At 46.3% G+C, this 16,606-nt stretch overlaps 1 protein-coding gene across 1 annotated transcript in view; it reads right to left on the reverse strand.

Annotated features, from left to right (window-relative positions):
• Positions 1 to 1,526: 1,526 nt before the first annotated feature.
• SOX (sulfite oxidase) overlaps positions 1,527 to 16,606 on the reverse strand; it is a 44,243-nt gene continuing 29,163 nt past the window's right edge. Inside the window, exons 7-12 of the mRNA XM_087387174.1 lie at positions 6,495 to 6,590; positions 6,264 to 6,374; positions 5,939 to 6,040; positions 5,766 to 5,816; positions 5,430 to 5,663; positions 1,527 to 2,097 (exon numbers count right to left, since the gene is read on the reverse strand). Coding sequence (XP_087243300.1) covers positions 1,969 to 2,097; positions 5,430 to 5,663; positions 5,766 to 5,816; positions 5,939 to 6,040; positions 6,264 to 6,374; positions 6,495 to 6,590 — 723 coding nt within the window. The 3' untranslated portion in view covers positions 1,527 to 1,968. The remainder of the gene's footprint in view (positions 2,098 to 5,429; positions 5,664 to 5,765; positions 5,817 to 5,938; positions 6,041 to 6,263; positions 6,375 to 6,494; positions 6,591 to 16,606) is intronic.

Below are 16,606 nucleotides of genomic sequence, written 5' to 3' on the forward strand. Positions count from 1 at the left end.
TTTGGAGTCCCCTTTAACCTTCATTGTTTCTTGGTCTTCGACTTGTATTTCTTGTGGTCTACATATTGTTATTGACACTATATTGTTGATCTTAATAGATAGTATAGATGGGAAAACTCTTGTTCTGCTAAGCATGAAGTAAGTATGTTCTTTTGATTCTCCTCTGTCATAGTTGTTGTCTAAGATGTGTCAACTATTGTTGCCAACCACTCCATAATTGATTTAGGTTTTGTATATTCTCTTGAAAAACATTCTTGAACTTTTGTGTTGGGTTTTTTATATCGTTCTCCTTTCTTGAATGTGTCGCGAGTTGAATTTGAGGGTTATACAAGACAATGCTTCTAATTATCTTATCATTGTACCTATGCTCAAGGAATCCTCTAGTGCATGGGTACGGTTTGATTTCTCATCTATGTCAAGTGTCCGTCATTGAGACATGTATGATATAGTACTTTGTATATCATTCTTATGTAGTTGTGTTATACTTGAAGGTTCAATTGGTAGAGATGTTTCTTAACATTAGAACATCATTTTGTTTAATCTTAGAGATTATTGTTTGAACCTTCAATTGCAATCATTCATGCCATGCCTGCATTTGCCTATATACCTTTTGTTAGGTTTGGCTTGGTATTGTCAATTGACTACACATCACTAGTTTTCTTAAAGCCTTCTATTCTTTTTTGTGCATTCTCTTTGGTTGCCCATTTGGAACATTTTGCTAGTAGATGATTCTCTTTTCTATTTAGCAGATTTGATGATTCTATAGTATCAACTTGTATGTATCAAATTTAGAACTAGCTCCACTTGTACCACCTTTATTTTTTAATACTTGCCTTTTTCCATTTTGCGATGATCATTGCTTAATTTCGTCTTCAATCATCATTGCATCATTGTATGTCTGATATATTGTTTGCAACTATAACGATGTAGTAGCGAGTGAATTTCTTCATGCAATCTTTTATCAAAGATTTTAATTAACTATTACTTTGTTTGGGACAATTTCTCGATGTGATAGTGTGGCTTTTTCAAATAATCTATCATCATATTGCAGCTCTTTTACACTATCTTTGGCAATGTTAGTTCTCAACACCTTTGCTTGATATTTCATGATTGCTTGAGTTTGTGGATGACATAAATTTCTTAAGATCCAACATTGTTGTATCATATTGTGAATGAAGTAATGTTCGAGCATGGATCATGAATTATGTGTCCCCACACCCCAATTGAGGTGCACACAAGCAACAACTCAAAAGCAAGTTTTACGTCTATAGTTAGGTGTTCATCATTGCTTATTTTCATTGTTTTCTTAACATCTATCCAATATACTCTAGCAACTTTATTTTTTGTATGATAACATTGTTGCAACTCTTCCAAGATAGATATGCCCTCTTTATACGCTGCGATGCATGCATTAGATCTATTTCAACCTTTTCTATATTGGAAAGATTGTTTTCTGTAAGGCAATCCCATTCAAACACTTCCAAAGGAAACCTTTCAGAAACTAATGATGCTAGCCATGTTCACAACACTTTATAGCATTTTGTACTATAATGTCGTGTACAGAAAGTTCATGTTTTTTTATCTAACACTGTTTCAAAAGCTTTCATGTATGCCATTGCCCTGTGGCAACTGCTGTCACAGATCCAACAAATTTGGTCTGTAAATGATTGAAGCTTTGATGCACTATCCCTAAAGAACTAAGAGTGCCTTTCAAAACAAAACGATTGTCTTGCCACAACACTTGATTGGTTATAGTTTAACTTTGGATAGCACCCAATGAGCTATGAGATTTCATTCCAGCCTCGATCTCCAAACTAATGGAATGAGGTTAGCTAACATTCAATTCTGTAGGCATAGTCCCTCCCTTGGGAAATTGATAAGCTCACACCTCGCTTAAGGAAGCTCTAGATTGTTTTCATATTTATTTTGACTACTCGACAATCATAAAATTGCATTCAAGTCCCTCTATTACAAATTTGAGTGCAAGCTTTGAGGTACCATGTTGATGTGAATCCAATGCCAACAGTTGTTTAATACACCCCTGAGGTTCCAGATGCTATCTACATTTTCAGGCTGAATGTTGGCAGCATTGTCCACCTGGTGAAGCAAAAGCGTGTTAGCTACAAGGTCAAGAAAGAACAAATTAAAATTCATTACATTGCAAGGTGCAAAAATACAATTACAAAACCATGCAGATCATGAGTATGATCACTTAATTGAAGGACCTACCGTAAAAGCTTTTAAACAACCAAAGTTTCCAACAAAATGTCAGGATTTTTACTTAAGTCTCTCCATGGAATCTCAGGCATCTGCACATGCACAGTTGTGAGTGTAAAAATCACAAGCTGTAGATGGAATGCCTTTCCAGAAAACCACTTTGGGACTGTTGACCAGGGCCTTTGAAACATTCTACAAAGTGATTTGGCCCCAAGCCTTTGATGGCAATGCTACTCCCTTTTTTTGGAATGAGGATTAAGGCATAGTCACCACAAAACACGTTTCAGGGCTCCTGGCTCCTAAAATGCCAAACATTACGGACCCTGAAACGTTCCAGTGAAATGCCTGAAACACAGGTGGTTAGATACTTTACATTTTCAATATTTTTTAAAAACCATTTCAGTGCAGCCGTTCCATGGATATCCTGAAATATTTCAGAAACCTTCAAGCCAATTCTGTGAGATATTTCATTTTGACTATGGTTTAGGGCCTAGGTATAAATCTGGTGGAGATGCCACCCTCAAGCCCAGCGCAATTGGCCAAGCTATGGGGACCTTGCCAAAGAACATCCACAGCTCCAGCGAAACATCAGTGCAAGGGTGGTGTTGTTGGGCAAGTCTACCAGAGCTCATCCACAACACAAGATTCTCAAGCGGCACATTGTCTTCATCCGTGGTAAACTAGGCACAGGATCCATGCAATACTTGATTAGCGGCCTCTCTATTGTTCCCCCATCAAACGATAGACATCCCATATAAGGCTAATGTTTCCACTCTTATCAATTAGAATCACATATTCCTCTTTCAACCTGAAGGCCCTTTGAAAATATTCATTTCCTTTTTTCTCACAACAAATGCATGCTTTAAACAAAAAGGGAGTAGTTGTGCTTTAAGCTCTAGAAGAACCCTCGGGGCTTTGATAAGAGGAAGATGGTGTTATGCCCCAAAATGACATGACATACCAAAGCCCACGTTAGCAACAACCTACAACTTGGACTAGGATGGCGTCAAGACATCCAACTGTATGGATGCTTAGAAACGTCCAAGAATTGGGCCCTTACGCTGGGTTACAGGCACCAAGACCTACACATGACTGAGCACAGGCCTGACAAGAGGTTACATATGAGAAAGCCAGATCATGCAACTTCCAATAGAGCAGCCCATAGAGCATTACAGCTGCTTGTACATGAGGTGCAGCAGTTATGCAGCTCATGTAGTTTTCTTTCTTGGTCTTTTGGGTTTCGGGCAGGGAGGGAGGAGTTGCATGCAGTTGTGTTGCTTGGGAGCCAGCACTTGTGCTGCTCGTACAGAATTGCAAAAGTTCAAAAAGATCTCTAGGCAGTAGTACAGCCACTTGAAGAGGTAAGAAGCAGCTCTTGCACTTGCATACTGTAAAGTTGGATCTTGTAGAGGCAGAGAGAAACTCTACACAGCTCACGAGAGGTACGAGCAGCTCCTAGTGTGAGGCAGCAGCTCAAGGGGTATGCAAGCAGCTTGGGCCCATAACACAGCTCATGAAGGGGGAGGAGCAGGTCCTGGGAAAGTGCAGCAACAGATGGAGAGGGGGTAGCTTTCTTAAGGAAGCGCCAAGGCCTAACCTTCATCTGGGAGAGGGGGAGAGGACTAGGTGTCCGCCAAGAAGGAAAAAATTTCCTAAAAGAAGAATGTAGGCAACGTGGGTCAGTCCCAGAAGGGCATGGAAACCCATGGAGAGCTGCATGTGGTGACGTGGAAACTTGTAACAAGCGTGGGCTGCAAGGGTGACAAATTTTTTAGATCCCTTGTGGGATTGAACAAGTATCAAAGTGTGATAAGTCATCTTGCCTAAGTCAGGTGATGCCATGTCATGCCAGTGTCGGGTGGGCTAATGCCACCTCAGTTGCTGAAGTGTCATTTGTCACATGCCAGGTGACGACTTGATCCATATGTCACCTGCTGATTTGTGCCATGTGCCACTTGCTGAAGTCTAGGATTCTCAGCTTTTCTTTTAGGTCTAAAATCTTTACATTCAATTCTGAATGGCCTCCAACTGTCCTTCATGTAGGTTCTAGGGCTAGTCCAGGGTCTCTCTTTCAACAATCTATTTTTAGCGAGTCTGGCAAATTTTGGTAAGTAGGCTTATAGGTTCTTTACCTTTCGGGCATTGATGAGAAATATCTAGATTTAGCGGGTTTCCTGAAATAAAGTTTTTTTTTTAAAAATGTGGACTCATTTAACCAAGGCAGTTTCCTAGTTAAAAGTCCTTTTCTTGTTTAGAGGACTAGCTGCACAAATCTCTCTCCAAACAATAAAAGTCTGTTGCAATGATAAACATCAGCAATTTAGAGAGATGGAATACCCCCTATCAAGGTAGAGCTTGTTGTCCAGGTGCTCCCATAGCCTTTACAGTGAGAGAGATGTTGAAACATTTCGTAGTCGCCATACCAGTTTCTTCCCCAATAGTGATGAAATGACTCCTTCCTATTTCAATTGTGACATAGCTAGTCCTTCCTTCCAGTGGTCCTAATATCATGTAAGAAGTGGTGACCACACTAGCTCGTCCAAGCAGGAGAGGGCATACCCACAAAGCTGCCCTAGAATAATGCACTTAAGAGACAGATGAGGAATGCAGTAAGCTTGTGTTATGGAAAAGCAAAAGAGACCTCAAGGATTGGAGTGATGACTTGTTGAAGTTCAAGATGAAAATGGACAGCTAAAGTGGGGACAAGCCCCTTGATGGACTAAAACCCTAGTATCCACATAAATACTGTAGTGGATTGACCAAAAGGTCGGAATAGGCCAACTAGCACATATTGGGCCTCCCATGCTGATGGAACCAGATAAAGTCTGATTAGCTTCAATCGGGGTGGATCATGATCTGCAAAAATAATCCTATGTGAATCTCCAAGCCTTCCTTTGGGGTAACCCAGGTTCACTTGTATGTGCTTTAATGCACCAAGAGAGTGCAAAGATAGGTCTTGCCTGTTTAAACTCTCGTCCCTCCTTTTCAAAATGAAGTGCTTCATAATATTCGGTCCCAAAAATAAATATAATATAAAGGGGGTTTGAGAGAGCCATCAAGTCCTCATTTTCATATCTGGGCCTAAGACAATGGTATTAAATCTTTTAAGCCATCATGGTAACCTCATGCTTGATAACTTTCTAGCCAAAAAAGCACCACAAGCTTAAAGTTAGCCACAAATTTGAATTCTAAATTGAGCATGTTAAACGTACAGCTTTGGCTACAATGTCAGCTGGTGAATCCAGCTTCACTGAAAGCTCCCATAGCACCCAAGCCCATTTGTCCCGATTTTCATCATCAGCAATATAGGCATGTTCATCTTCACTAGCTTGGTTACGCCGTTGCATGAGCTGAGCTTCCACCCAACTTTTACCACCATCTATTGATACATCAACTCTTTCAATGCCACGCCCTCCACCAGAGAGTGCATAACCTTGAATTACAACCTGTCGCATATTCCACAGCTCAACTGATTAAAGGCCGTTTATGTTTATGAATTGCTTTGCCAAGAATTGAATACATAATTTGACCAAAGCAAAGAGAAACACCTTGCTTCCTGGTTTAAAATGTGCACCATCTTCTGGACTGCAAATCGCACACTAAGTTCAGCAACAGGGACGCAGTTAGAAAAGCACAAAGCCACAACCTGTAAATAATATAACTCTTAACAATCTTTGTAGAAATTTCATTTGGCTGAACATATTTACTTTCAATCCCTCACCTGCACTGGAAAATCCATCAGTGGTCGACGTGACTGCCAATTGATATTGTTCCAGTCCACAGAGGGGGGAAACATCTTATAGTCTTTTTGCATAAAGAATCCCTATATCCCATAAATGAGAGTACAAAATATTTCAGTGCTAGATACCAAGAAGACAAAGTTTACTACTTATGTCTGGTAGCACAACACTGGACTACTGAAATTGCAATAGCCATGGCAACTTGCTGTTTAAAAACCACCTCTTGGTGAAAGAAGAAAGGACAGCTAATCAGCCTTTCAGTCAGCCATTGAAGTCCAAAGTGTTTACAAAGTACAATGAAAAAACCTGGCATTCTTCTGAAGTCACAGAAATGCCCCGTAACCACTTGACAGAACGAGCTCCAATCACTCCTGGCACTACTACACGCAAAGGGAAACCATGGTCCCGACTGAGCTCCTGTGGACAGCAATCTAAGCAATCAATGCACTGGATACGAGCTTACGCAATTCATAAGTTGAAAAGGAGTACTAGGCTGTTCTAAACCAGGATATTTGAAGCAGTAATAAAGATACACACCTGACCATTCATCTCATAAGCCAAAAGAACATCAGCCTCTGGGTTTGTAGCTTGTATTAAAGGTATGGACGCTTTATATGGTCCGCCATTTTCTTCCTGTACACATACAATCTAGTTCAAATTATATACCAATAGAAGACATTGAGTTCTCATGCATATACTTCATTTTCAAAACCCATTCCCATAGTAGTAAAATATATTGTTCACTTGACAGTTACTAATATATGGATCAGTCCAAATATCTCTACAAAATTTTTGTTTTCTCCCCACAAATGTTTACACAAAGAAGTCAATGAGATCTTATATGTGCCACAAATGTTCACACAGAGAATACAACAAAATCTTATATGTTCACTGCTCCAAATCATGCCCAAATTTGTCATATAGGGACTATAATCTTTAACAGAATGAATTCATCTGTAAGGTTACAAATCACCACCTCTATTTCTATAAGCATTGGGCTGGCCATTGCATCTCTTTGTACACATGCTCCACAATAAGGCATGGCATTGAAGCTTCTTATTTGAAAAAATTACCAGTCCTCCCACAGAACTTTGGAGAAATGTTATGCCACTATGAGGAGGGTGGTCCATGCCGTGTCATCAAAACAAAGCCCCTCTAGTATGTTAGGTTTTGAACATTGTGTTCCTTCGTAACGCACATTTTGTATTAATCTATATGGCTGCTGATGTATTTTCTTTGATGTTTCAGAGCAGAGCAGGAAGGGAAGGGCCTGGATAAGAGAAACATAACACAAGCCCAAAAAACACTGGTGTGCAGAGATTGAGGCACTTAGATTATACAAAGATATTTTAGGTTGGTACCGTCCATCAACATAAAATCACCTTCTGATCCAAAATCATCCTTACTAATTGGGCACACAAGTCATCAATGTTACGCTCAAGTTGAGGCAACATGACCTCGGAAGGGTCAGTCGACATTTTCCTTTAGAGGATCAATGTTTGTATTATATTTGTTTGGGCTTCACGTAAATGATCAAAAAGGAATCAAGGTCAAGGTCCTTGGTGAGGGTGATATGGCACTAGACTAGGTGGATCTAAGGCTAAGGGGTCTAAATGCATTAAATGTGCCAAGGGGCAAGTGATTTCAATGATATCTCAAGAGAGGGGTAAATGATGCATTTAGGAGGTACCCTAAAATGTAGACATGTGGCATACTAAATCTATCTAGGGAATTGGGGCTTGTTGGGATTTGACAAGCAGGAACTTTCACGTAAGAGATTCTGTGAGCTTGCTGCCATTGAGGTTGGCTGGGAGGAAATTATGTGCCTATGCCCGTGAATGTAAAGAAAAAGATAGGCCTTTGAATGGTTAGTCGTAATATTTGGGAGCAGATAATGGTATGGGAGTTATTGGACGAGCTGCTGGTCATCGCATAGGCGTGGATGTAGGCTGGTGATCTGTGATGGTCAAGCTTCGCCAAGCTCTTCATTCAGTGCTAAGATTTCCATTTCATGTTACGAAAAAGAGATTTGTGGGTGTAGCTCCATTGATAGGCTTTAAGCATTAAAGAGATTTCTTAGAGCCTCGAAAGTTATATTGCAAGCAAGCGAAGAAGGTGTAGATCTAAGCTAGTGTGTTAAACATCACACCTTAATGTTGGTATCCTTCCAACTCCCTCTTTTTCTTCTGGATTGAGTTTTTGAATTCAAAGAGCCTTTGACAGAAGAATATCAAGGGGCGTCTTCCAATTGAGAGAGGGAACTTGTGTTGTCTTTCGGATGCCTACTCCAAATGGCGTTGGCATCTAGCATTGTTGCAATGTCATGGTCTTCTTCAAAGCGAGCTAGTTGTAGTAGCTTATCATAAACATGGAGTTCTGGGGCACTCAACCACCAGTCTAATTCTGGGGACTCTGTCATCTGCTACAACTGAGGCGACCGACTCTGGTGGGAACTCGAGCACAGTGCTACCTGACCAATGGAGGGGAGGATGGTTCGATACTCCTTGGGGAGCCCTGGGAAGCGGAGTGTAACCGAAAAACGGGGAACATGGTGTGTAGTATCCATGTCCTCCACTGTAAACCCATGATACCAAGGAAAGAGGTAAACTAGGTGTGGGCCAAGGAGGATGGGACGAGTGTCAAGGCAGTGTCGGGGGAGTTCAGCTTGATGAGAAAAACGCCTCTTCCATAGATGGTGACCTCCTGGATGTGGTCACCCTCTAATATCAAGCTCGCCTGCATCCACTCTCGCACACCTCTCCGTGTAGCCCACAATTCTGCCCACGAGCGCCTTGTCCTAGAGGGACTAAACTGCCTGCTGTACCTGTTGCTTGTCAGCTGGGAAAGAAGAACCTTAACGGCTATGGGAGTCGAGGGTGCTGCCATAGAGCCCCTCTAGCCAGACCAAGGGTCACCACCAAGATTTTATTTCACCTTAACAAGCACAAATGCTCCTGCTGCAGGGAGGAAGAAGAGAAAAAAAGGGGGGGAGGGGGGGGGCGAGAGGAAGAAGGGCATCCGAGGGGGAGGCGAAGGCGAGGCAAGGCGAGGTGAAGAGGCGGAGGAGAGAGATGGAGAGGGCAGAAGGGGAGGAGGTGCAGGGGGAGGAGGAAGATGGGCGGGAGAGGCGGGGGAAGCGGAGTGGAAAGATGGAGGGGAAGGCAAAATGGCGGGGGGGGGGGGGGTGCGCTGGCGGGGGAGGCGGAAGGGATAGAAGGCGGGGGGGAGAAATGGCGGGGAGGAGGAGGGGCAGAAGGAGCGGCGAGGGGTGGAGGAGCAGCAAGATGGCAGGGAGAAGGAAGGGCGGGGCGGGGGTGGAGGAGCTGCGAGGCGGAAGGGCGGCGAGGAGGAGAGGCGGCAAGGCGAAAAGGGGGCGGGGCGGGGCAGAGGAGCAACGGGCAGCGGAGCAGCCAGGAGGCAGTACGGCAGTCAGGCCGCCGTGGACGGAGGGGGAGCTCACCCGCTCAGCTCAGCTCACACTTTGTGATTCCTAGGTTAGTTTAAAGACTTCTAAAGTAGACATAAGCATACCATGCTTATCCCTAGACCGGAGTTAAACATTGCAAGCTAGCACAAGTATTAGAACGAGAGAGTATACGCAAGCCTGAATTATCCCACAACTCCAAGACCTGGGTATTATGAAGAAAGCCAGAGGGTCAATCAGGGCCTTCTACAAGAGTCATAGGCCAGGTCTAGCCTACATATGCATGTCTAAGGAGGTTGCTAGCACCATCAGCATGAAACCACACTACCCACCATGTCTTGCAACCACAGCATGAAACCACTGCCCACCATCAGCATGAAATCACACTGCCCAACATGTCTTGCAATGTTTGGGATTTATATTTATAAGCTAGCATCCAACTGTTACCCTTGGGTGGGGAGGGTGTGAGCCAAGATGAATGAAACACCAAGGAGGGGGGCCTATAAATAGGCCCAGCCCCTCCCTGGTCAGTCAGCAAGAAGGGGAGCCAACCAGCTGCTCTACCTGGCCGACTCATAGGCAGGGGGACCAACCCCCCTTTGGCCTCTATAAAGGGCTTGCTGGCAGCCCTACTGCACCTCCTAGAGGGCCGACCACCTGCCCTGCTCATGGCACACAGCCCTATAAGAAAGCACATACCTCTATGCCTAGAGGGGGCCGACTAAGCAGGCTCTACATGAGCCGACCAGGCCCGCTGCTCCCCTATAAAGGGCTCACCTCCTCCAGCATATAAGGAGGCTGCTAGCCGACTAGATCTACTCTCACGGGGCGGGCACACCCACAACACAAGCCCTCTCGCTCCCTACCCTAGCCTCACACTGGGCGGGGACACCCACAAACACTGGCCCTCTCTCATCAGGAGATGTTGATCTCTAATACCCCTCTCAGCTCCTGGATGGAACAGAGACACAAGGGAGCTGGGTGTGCCGTTGGAACAACAGAAGGAATCCATCGTGTGATGCTCCACCGCTGAAGACCGCCACAGGTACTGTCGAAGAAGTCCCTCGTGGCTCAAACCACCTCAACACAATCACTGGAAACCTGGAACTGTTGCTCCCAGACCACAGGTGCTAGGTACACTCCTCTGGTCTTGTATTGATATACTGGGTCAAATGGTACAACAATCCAACTGCTGGTACTGGTACATGACTCCAACAGAGAATCCTGGAACAAAAAAATCCAACTGATACTGCCTTCGGTGCAAGGTCTGCTTCCCTGTATGGGCACCTGTATCTCAAAGCTAGATAGCCCCCTCTGAGGCCCAAGGATCAATTAATTGTGTTTGGGTTCCCGCACGGGCAATCTCACCTTTCTGACCACATCGGGTACACGTACAGGATGCCTTGAGAGCTTCTCGTTCCTCAGCTGTCAACTGCTCTCTTTCTCTTTGATCAGCTGTCAAAGCCTCAGGCTGACTGTCATAGGTACGATCAACGCAGCGCTCCTCCTGGTCAAGCACCGAAAAAACCTCGTCTCAACACACAATGCTACTTTATCTTAGTTCTTTTAGCGTCCACATGCATCATACAACGCCCCTAACCCCATTACGGTAAGAGGCACAATCCATAGGGCAAGGGATGCCATGAGCCTACAAATCTACAGGACCATTATGCTTAGGCATGTCATATCCAAGGTTTATGCCTCAGCACTCGACTCAGATTCATCAGTTTGCAGAGGGCAAGGACTCACAACTGTTGGACAGGCAGGGTTTTGAGTAGACCACAACATGATGGACCACAACTTCACCTTGAGAGGTGTCATCGAGGAGGCCAAGGATTTAGAGCTGCTGGACAGGCAGGTTTTCGACCACACGATGATGGACCACATCTTCACCTTGAGAGGTGTCATTGAGGAGACTTCCAGATGGGTTGACATGGCCAAACGGGAACCCTTGCTACCCTCATGGAGCAGCAGCAGAGAGCCAGTAAGGCTCTCAACATCAAAGTACGCGAGATCCCATGCACTGAGGTTACACCGATGGTAGATGCGACTACGTTTGTGACCGCTACCCTGGGTGTGGCTGAGCATAGGATAGAGAGGGCATGGCGGGTGGGGAGAGATCCCAACCGAGAGCAACCCCTGATCATACGATTTCATGACACTCAGGCACGACTTTCAGCTCTACGACGCAGGTCAGTCCTTTGAGATCAGCCAGCGATCTCTATGGATGAGGACCTCACACCTCTACAGGTTGAGGAGAGGCGCTCTTTGCTGCAGCAGTGGGATCAGGCCCGGAAGGAGGGAAAGTGGGCAGTGGTACGAGAGGGATGCCTTCTTACAGGCCCCCGTAGGACACCTGCCCCGTCCCCTACATAGGGAAGCGGGGCCTATGAGACTCATATCCGAGACCCTGTCCTGCACCATTTGGAACTGTAATGGTACCTTATGGTCAGAACCACGGAACTTCTCGGAATCCTATACAGGCCACGACATAGTCTTCTATACAGAGACACATCAGAGTCCAGAACGCCCTCTTTCAATAGTCAGCGGATATACATGGGAGTCTACCTACAGAGATGAGACGAGGGGTACAGGAGGAGTTCGAGGTTCACGTGGAGTTGCAGTCCTTTTCAGATCCACACTTCGGGGGATCATTTCAGTAGAGCAGAGAGATACACATTCTGGATTTCTTTGGATCCGGATACGACACATGGACAGCCAGGATCTGTTTGTCGCAGTTTGCTACTTCCCCCCGGAGACCTCCCACTTTGCCAAGATATTCGAGGTGATGATGAGACATCCCCATTTGCTGCCCTTTATCAGTCCATTGTTGACTTTTCTAGCCGCCGAGAAGTCCTTCTAGTGGGGGACTTCAACGCGAGGACAAGGGCCCGTCAGGTATCACTTTTTGATTTCAGAGATGATTGCACTCTACTGGCAGATGTTGACCTTGAGGAGGCAGGCATGCTATGGGTTTCGGCTGACAGGTGAGGTCCATTCTCATCCTATGGACAGGCCCTATTAGACCTAGGCAGGATACATGATCTCATTATCTATAATGGTCTTGACAGATGGCCCGCTTCAGGTCATTTCACATGCTTTCCACATGGGGGGGGCTCCAGTGTTGATTACATCATGGGATCCCCTGTCTTCACATCTCGCTTACTTCACTATAGCACCTCTCCCCCCAGGGGCTGATCATACATACCTTTTCTTTTGCATCTCCACCTCCCTTCGCATAGCACCTTCCACCCCATTCAGTGCTTACTCCACTTATCACGATATACACTTTGATCGGAATCACTCACTTTCTTACTCTGGCCGTCTGTACATACTTCTCGCTTATATTGACTTCACACCCCTTTTAGAGGATCAAGCTGCCCTTGTCACCCGCTCACTACACGAGGCTCACCACACCACCCGCTCCACCCGCCCACCACCCCCTGGAACCGTACCCTGTAATAGTTGGTACGATGATGAGTGTAAGGCCTTACACCGTCAACTCAGATTCGAAAAAGCGCACTAGATACGCTACGTGAATACCGTAGACTGGTACGGAGGAAGAAACTAGACTTCGTTCGTCGAAACGAGGAGGAGCTACTGAACATTTTGTTTAGTAACAACTCTAAGGACTTCTGGCGGAGATTTCTAGAAGGACGGTCCCCTCCACCACTCATTGACACCCAGATCTGGTTTGATTATGCACGCACACTTTATGACATCCCAAATCAGCCAATCCCTAGCCTCTCACACATGCCTCGTCCCACATCCTGCACCCTCTTCACTAGAGGAGGGGTAAAGGATGCTGTAATGAAACTTCATAATGGCCGAGCGAAGGATCATGAGGGACTATGCACTGAGTTTATTGCATATGGGATTAACCTCCTAGCCCCGATCTTAGCAAAGCTTTTTAATGAAGCGGTTTGTTTGGGATTTCCACCACTTGGACCATTAACACTATCTCACCCATCCACAAGGCAAGGGATCCCATGAGCCCGGAGAACTACAGGACCATTATGATCGGATATGTCATGTCCAAGATTTATGCATCAATACTTGACTCCGAGGTTAGCAGACTTGCAGAGTATCGAGGACTCAGAGCAGCGGGACAAGCCAGATTCCGGCGTGATCATGGAACCATGGACCACATTCTGACGCTCAGATGTATCATCGAGGAGGTGAGGTCACGGAAGCAAAGGGTTTATTGTTGCTTTGTGGATTTTCGCAAGGCATTTGACACGGTCCCGAGAGCCCGCCTCATACGGCGCCTACAAGACTTGGGTTATGACCAAGAGATCATTTGGACTGTCATGGTACTTTACGAGAGAGTTTCTGGCAGAGTTCAGACAGGCTCTGGGTGGACAGACGAGATCATGAGTACCATCGGGATCAAACAAGGGTGTCCTTTGTCGCCTACCTTGTTTGGCCTCTACATTGACGAGCTTGAGACAGTGATGCAGACACAGGGGGGTGTAGGTTGCTCTCTTGCGGGCACGCTGATCCAGATTTTGCTCTATGCAGATGACTTGGCTCTCTTGTCTTCCTTAGCAGAGGGGCTTCAAAGACACCTAGACACACTACAGTCCTTTTGTGAGTCTCATGATTTGAAGGTCAACCTAGGTAAAACCAAGGTCATGATCTTCAATACATCTCGAGCCATCATGCGTCAGGAGTAGTTCATATTTGCAGGGTCATCTGTTGAGATAGTTTCATCATACACTTATCTTGGGGTTATCTTCTCCGGACTGAGCTTCACTATGAGACCCGCGATGCAGGTACGCTTGAGTAGAGGGTATGCCTCATTGGCTAGGCTAGAGAGGCAATGCTTCCGCTCACACTTTCAGAGTGGGCCCGTGTGGAGCGGCTACGGGTTCTCATGCTATCATGGATGATTCGTGGTAAGTCATCTGTTCCTCACCAGATCATTCAGGCTGAGTTTGGGTCACCCCCTTTACAGCTAGATGCTGCATTTCAGGTCATCACATATCTGTACCGAGTTAGGGAATATGGGGATTATACCTCGGGGCGTAGCAAGCTACCATGGATAGCTCCATCCTCTTCTATGGCACTTGTAGCAGGAGGAGATCAGAGGTGCTGGTATGCACATACAGAGAGATGGTTTGAGCGACTGGGGCTCCACATGGATAGACTACCTCCCTTCCAGTATAGCATGGATGCTCCGTTCTCTCCCCTCTTATCACACGAGGTCAACCAAGTTATCCGTGAGGATCTACTACAGCTACACACTTTTCGGACCTGGTTGGAACCGAGTGAACTCCCAGTGAAGCTTAGCTTCTACAGAGATCACTTCTTACATATCACAGCGGAGGGTTTCATTGACCCACCAGGATACACACAGATTCACCTACCCCACTCGATGAGGATCTCTCTTGCGCAGTTCCGGGTCTCTTCACACAGACTTCGCATCGAGAGCGGTAGAGCAGAGCGACTACCCAGGGAGCGGCGCATATGCACACTATGTGACATACAAGAGGTTGAGATAGAGGAGCATTTCATCTTCAGGTGTCCTGTGTACTATGAGATCCGATCGATGGTCGACTATATATCAATCTCAGCATCATCATCAATATCATCATCATCCCCAGCAACAACAAGATATCGGGATGGATGAGGTAGTGGAGGCATGAAGTCGGCAATAGAGTGCTGTCGGCCACTCAGAGGTGTGGTCCTGGCACGTCTCCTGGTCGTAGCTCTGCGTCTAACCAGGGCTACTGTGACCCCCGTTGGTCGGGCCCCAACTCTAAACAAGGAGGGGATGTCTCCAAGTGTGATCTGTGTCTCGACCCTCTGTCTGAGCTATCGGGTCACGAGCTCCGGGTCACGGTCATGTCGAGGCCTCGTCTCGTTGGGGTCCATGTGATCTAGCTGAAAGAACTCCGTGATAGAGCTCTGAGAGGGATCAACCGAGGAAGAAGTCTGCTCCTGTCTCCATGCTCGGAGTATCCTCTCGCGGTGTCTAAGTGCCTCATGAATGAAACTTGCCAAACACCGCTGGTCTGGGTAGGAGAGGAAATGGGCTAAAATCCCATACCTATCTCTGAAGAGGCAGTGGAAAGATCAGGAGGGAGATATGCTTGGGCAGCGGACTCACATTGGTTGGGCACAGTGGGACAATGGTCCAGCAGGGTCTTTTGGTCGCTAGAGCAGACTACCTATGGAGGCAGAGGCGAGGCTTGACGCCCTAGCGCATCTGAGAGGAGCAAGGCAGCGGATGGGCGAGATCGACTTAGCCATTCCTGAGTCCTCGTGGGAAGGACTTCACATTTGGAGAGAGAGCATATGATTGGGGCAGTTTTCCCATACAGGTGTTCCCTTGAGGATTTTGATGCAGCGCGATAGCACCTACCCTGGCTTCTTCCATGTAAGATCTAGAGGCACTGGAAGCGACCCTGAGATGGATGGGAGTCTTGACGGATACACTGGCAGATGATCAGAGTGGTAGGACGCTTGGGGAAGGAGTGGCACATTGATCCTCCTAGTATCTCAGAGTAGGACGCCTCTAGATGGCACCTATGGTTGTGGGAGGGTAGACCCCTGAGGGAGGTCCAGTGGGACTGGGGGGAGTGGTTCTGGCCCTCCAGGGGCGGCCTAGCTAAGACGATAGATGAGGTGCCTTCCTTTTCCTACACCACACGGATTGGCAGGAGACTTCAGATGGACTCATCGAGGTGGACTCCCTCGAGGGAGAGACACTGGGTGACCCAAAGAGTGCCCCGGGATGTTCGCTCGCAAACAGGACGTTCAGCACATCCTGTTCTAGTCGTCCCCTGTTGGGTGCCAGTTAGAGTTGTTGAGCCCATTCCACCTCACGAGGCTACTGATGGCGCCACCGACCCTCCCTTACAGGCATGAGATATTCCTGTCCTAGTTCCTTGTGCTAATGAGGTTGCTCCCGTCCCTTCAGATGTTCATGTGAAGGAGCGTTCTCCTATGGAGAAAGCCGTTGCTAAAACCCGTGCCTTACTCTAGGCTAATGCTACTTTTTTTGCCGAGCTCCATCAGAAGTAGCAGCCCCCTTTCTCTCTTGTTCCTACTTCACCTCTTGACAAAGGCAAGGGGATTATCGCTTCTATTCCTTCATCCGCAAGGATCCTCCGCACACCTGCGCCAGGAGCATCATTTAGGAATTCTTTTGCAATTCCGGTAGACATGGCAGAGTTTGAGTTAGAGGAGTTTATATCCTCTACCCTTGGGGAGCATCTTG

This window comes from Dipteris shenzhenensis, chromosome 16 (genome assembly GCF_047967505.1).
Source record: "Dipteris shenzhenensis isolate YYH24624 ecotype China chromosome 16, Dip_SZ_1.0, whole genome shotgun sequence".
NCBI lineage: Eukaryota > Viridiplantae > Streptophyta > Polypodiopsida > Gleicheniales > Dipteridaceae > Dipteris > Dipteris shenzhenensis.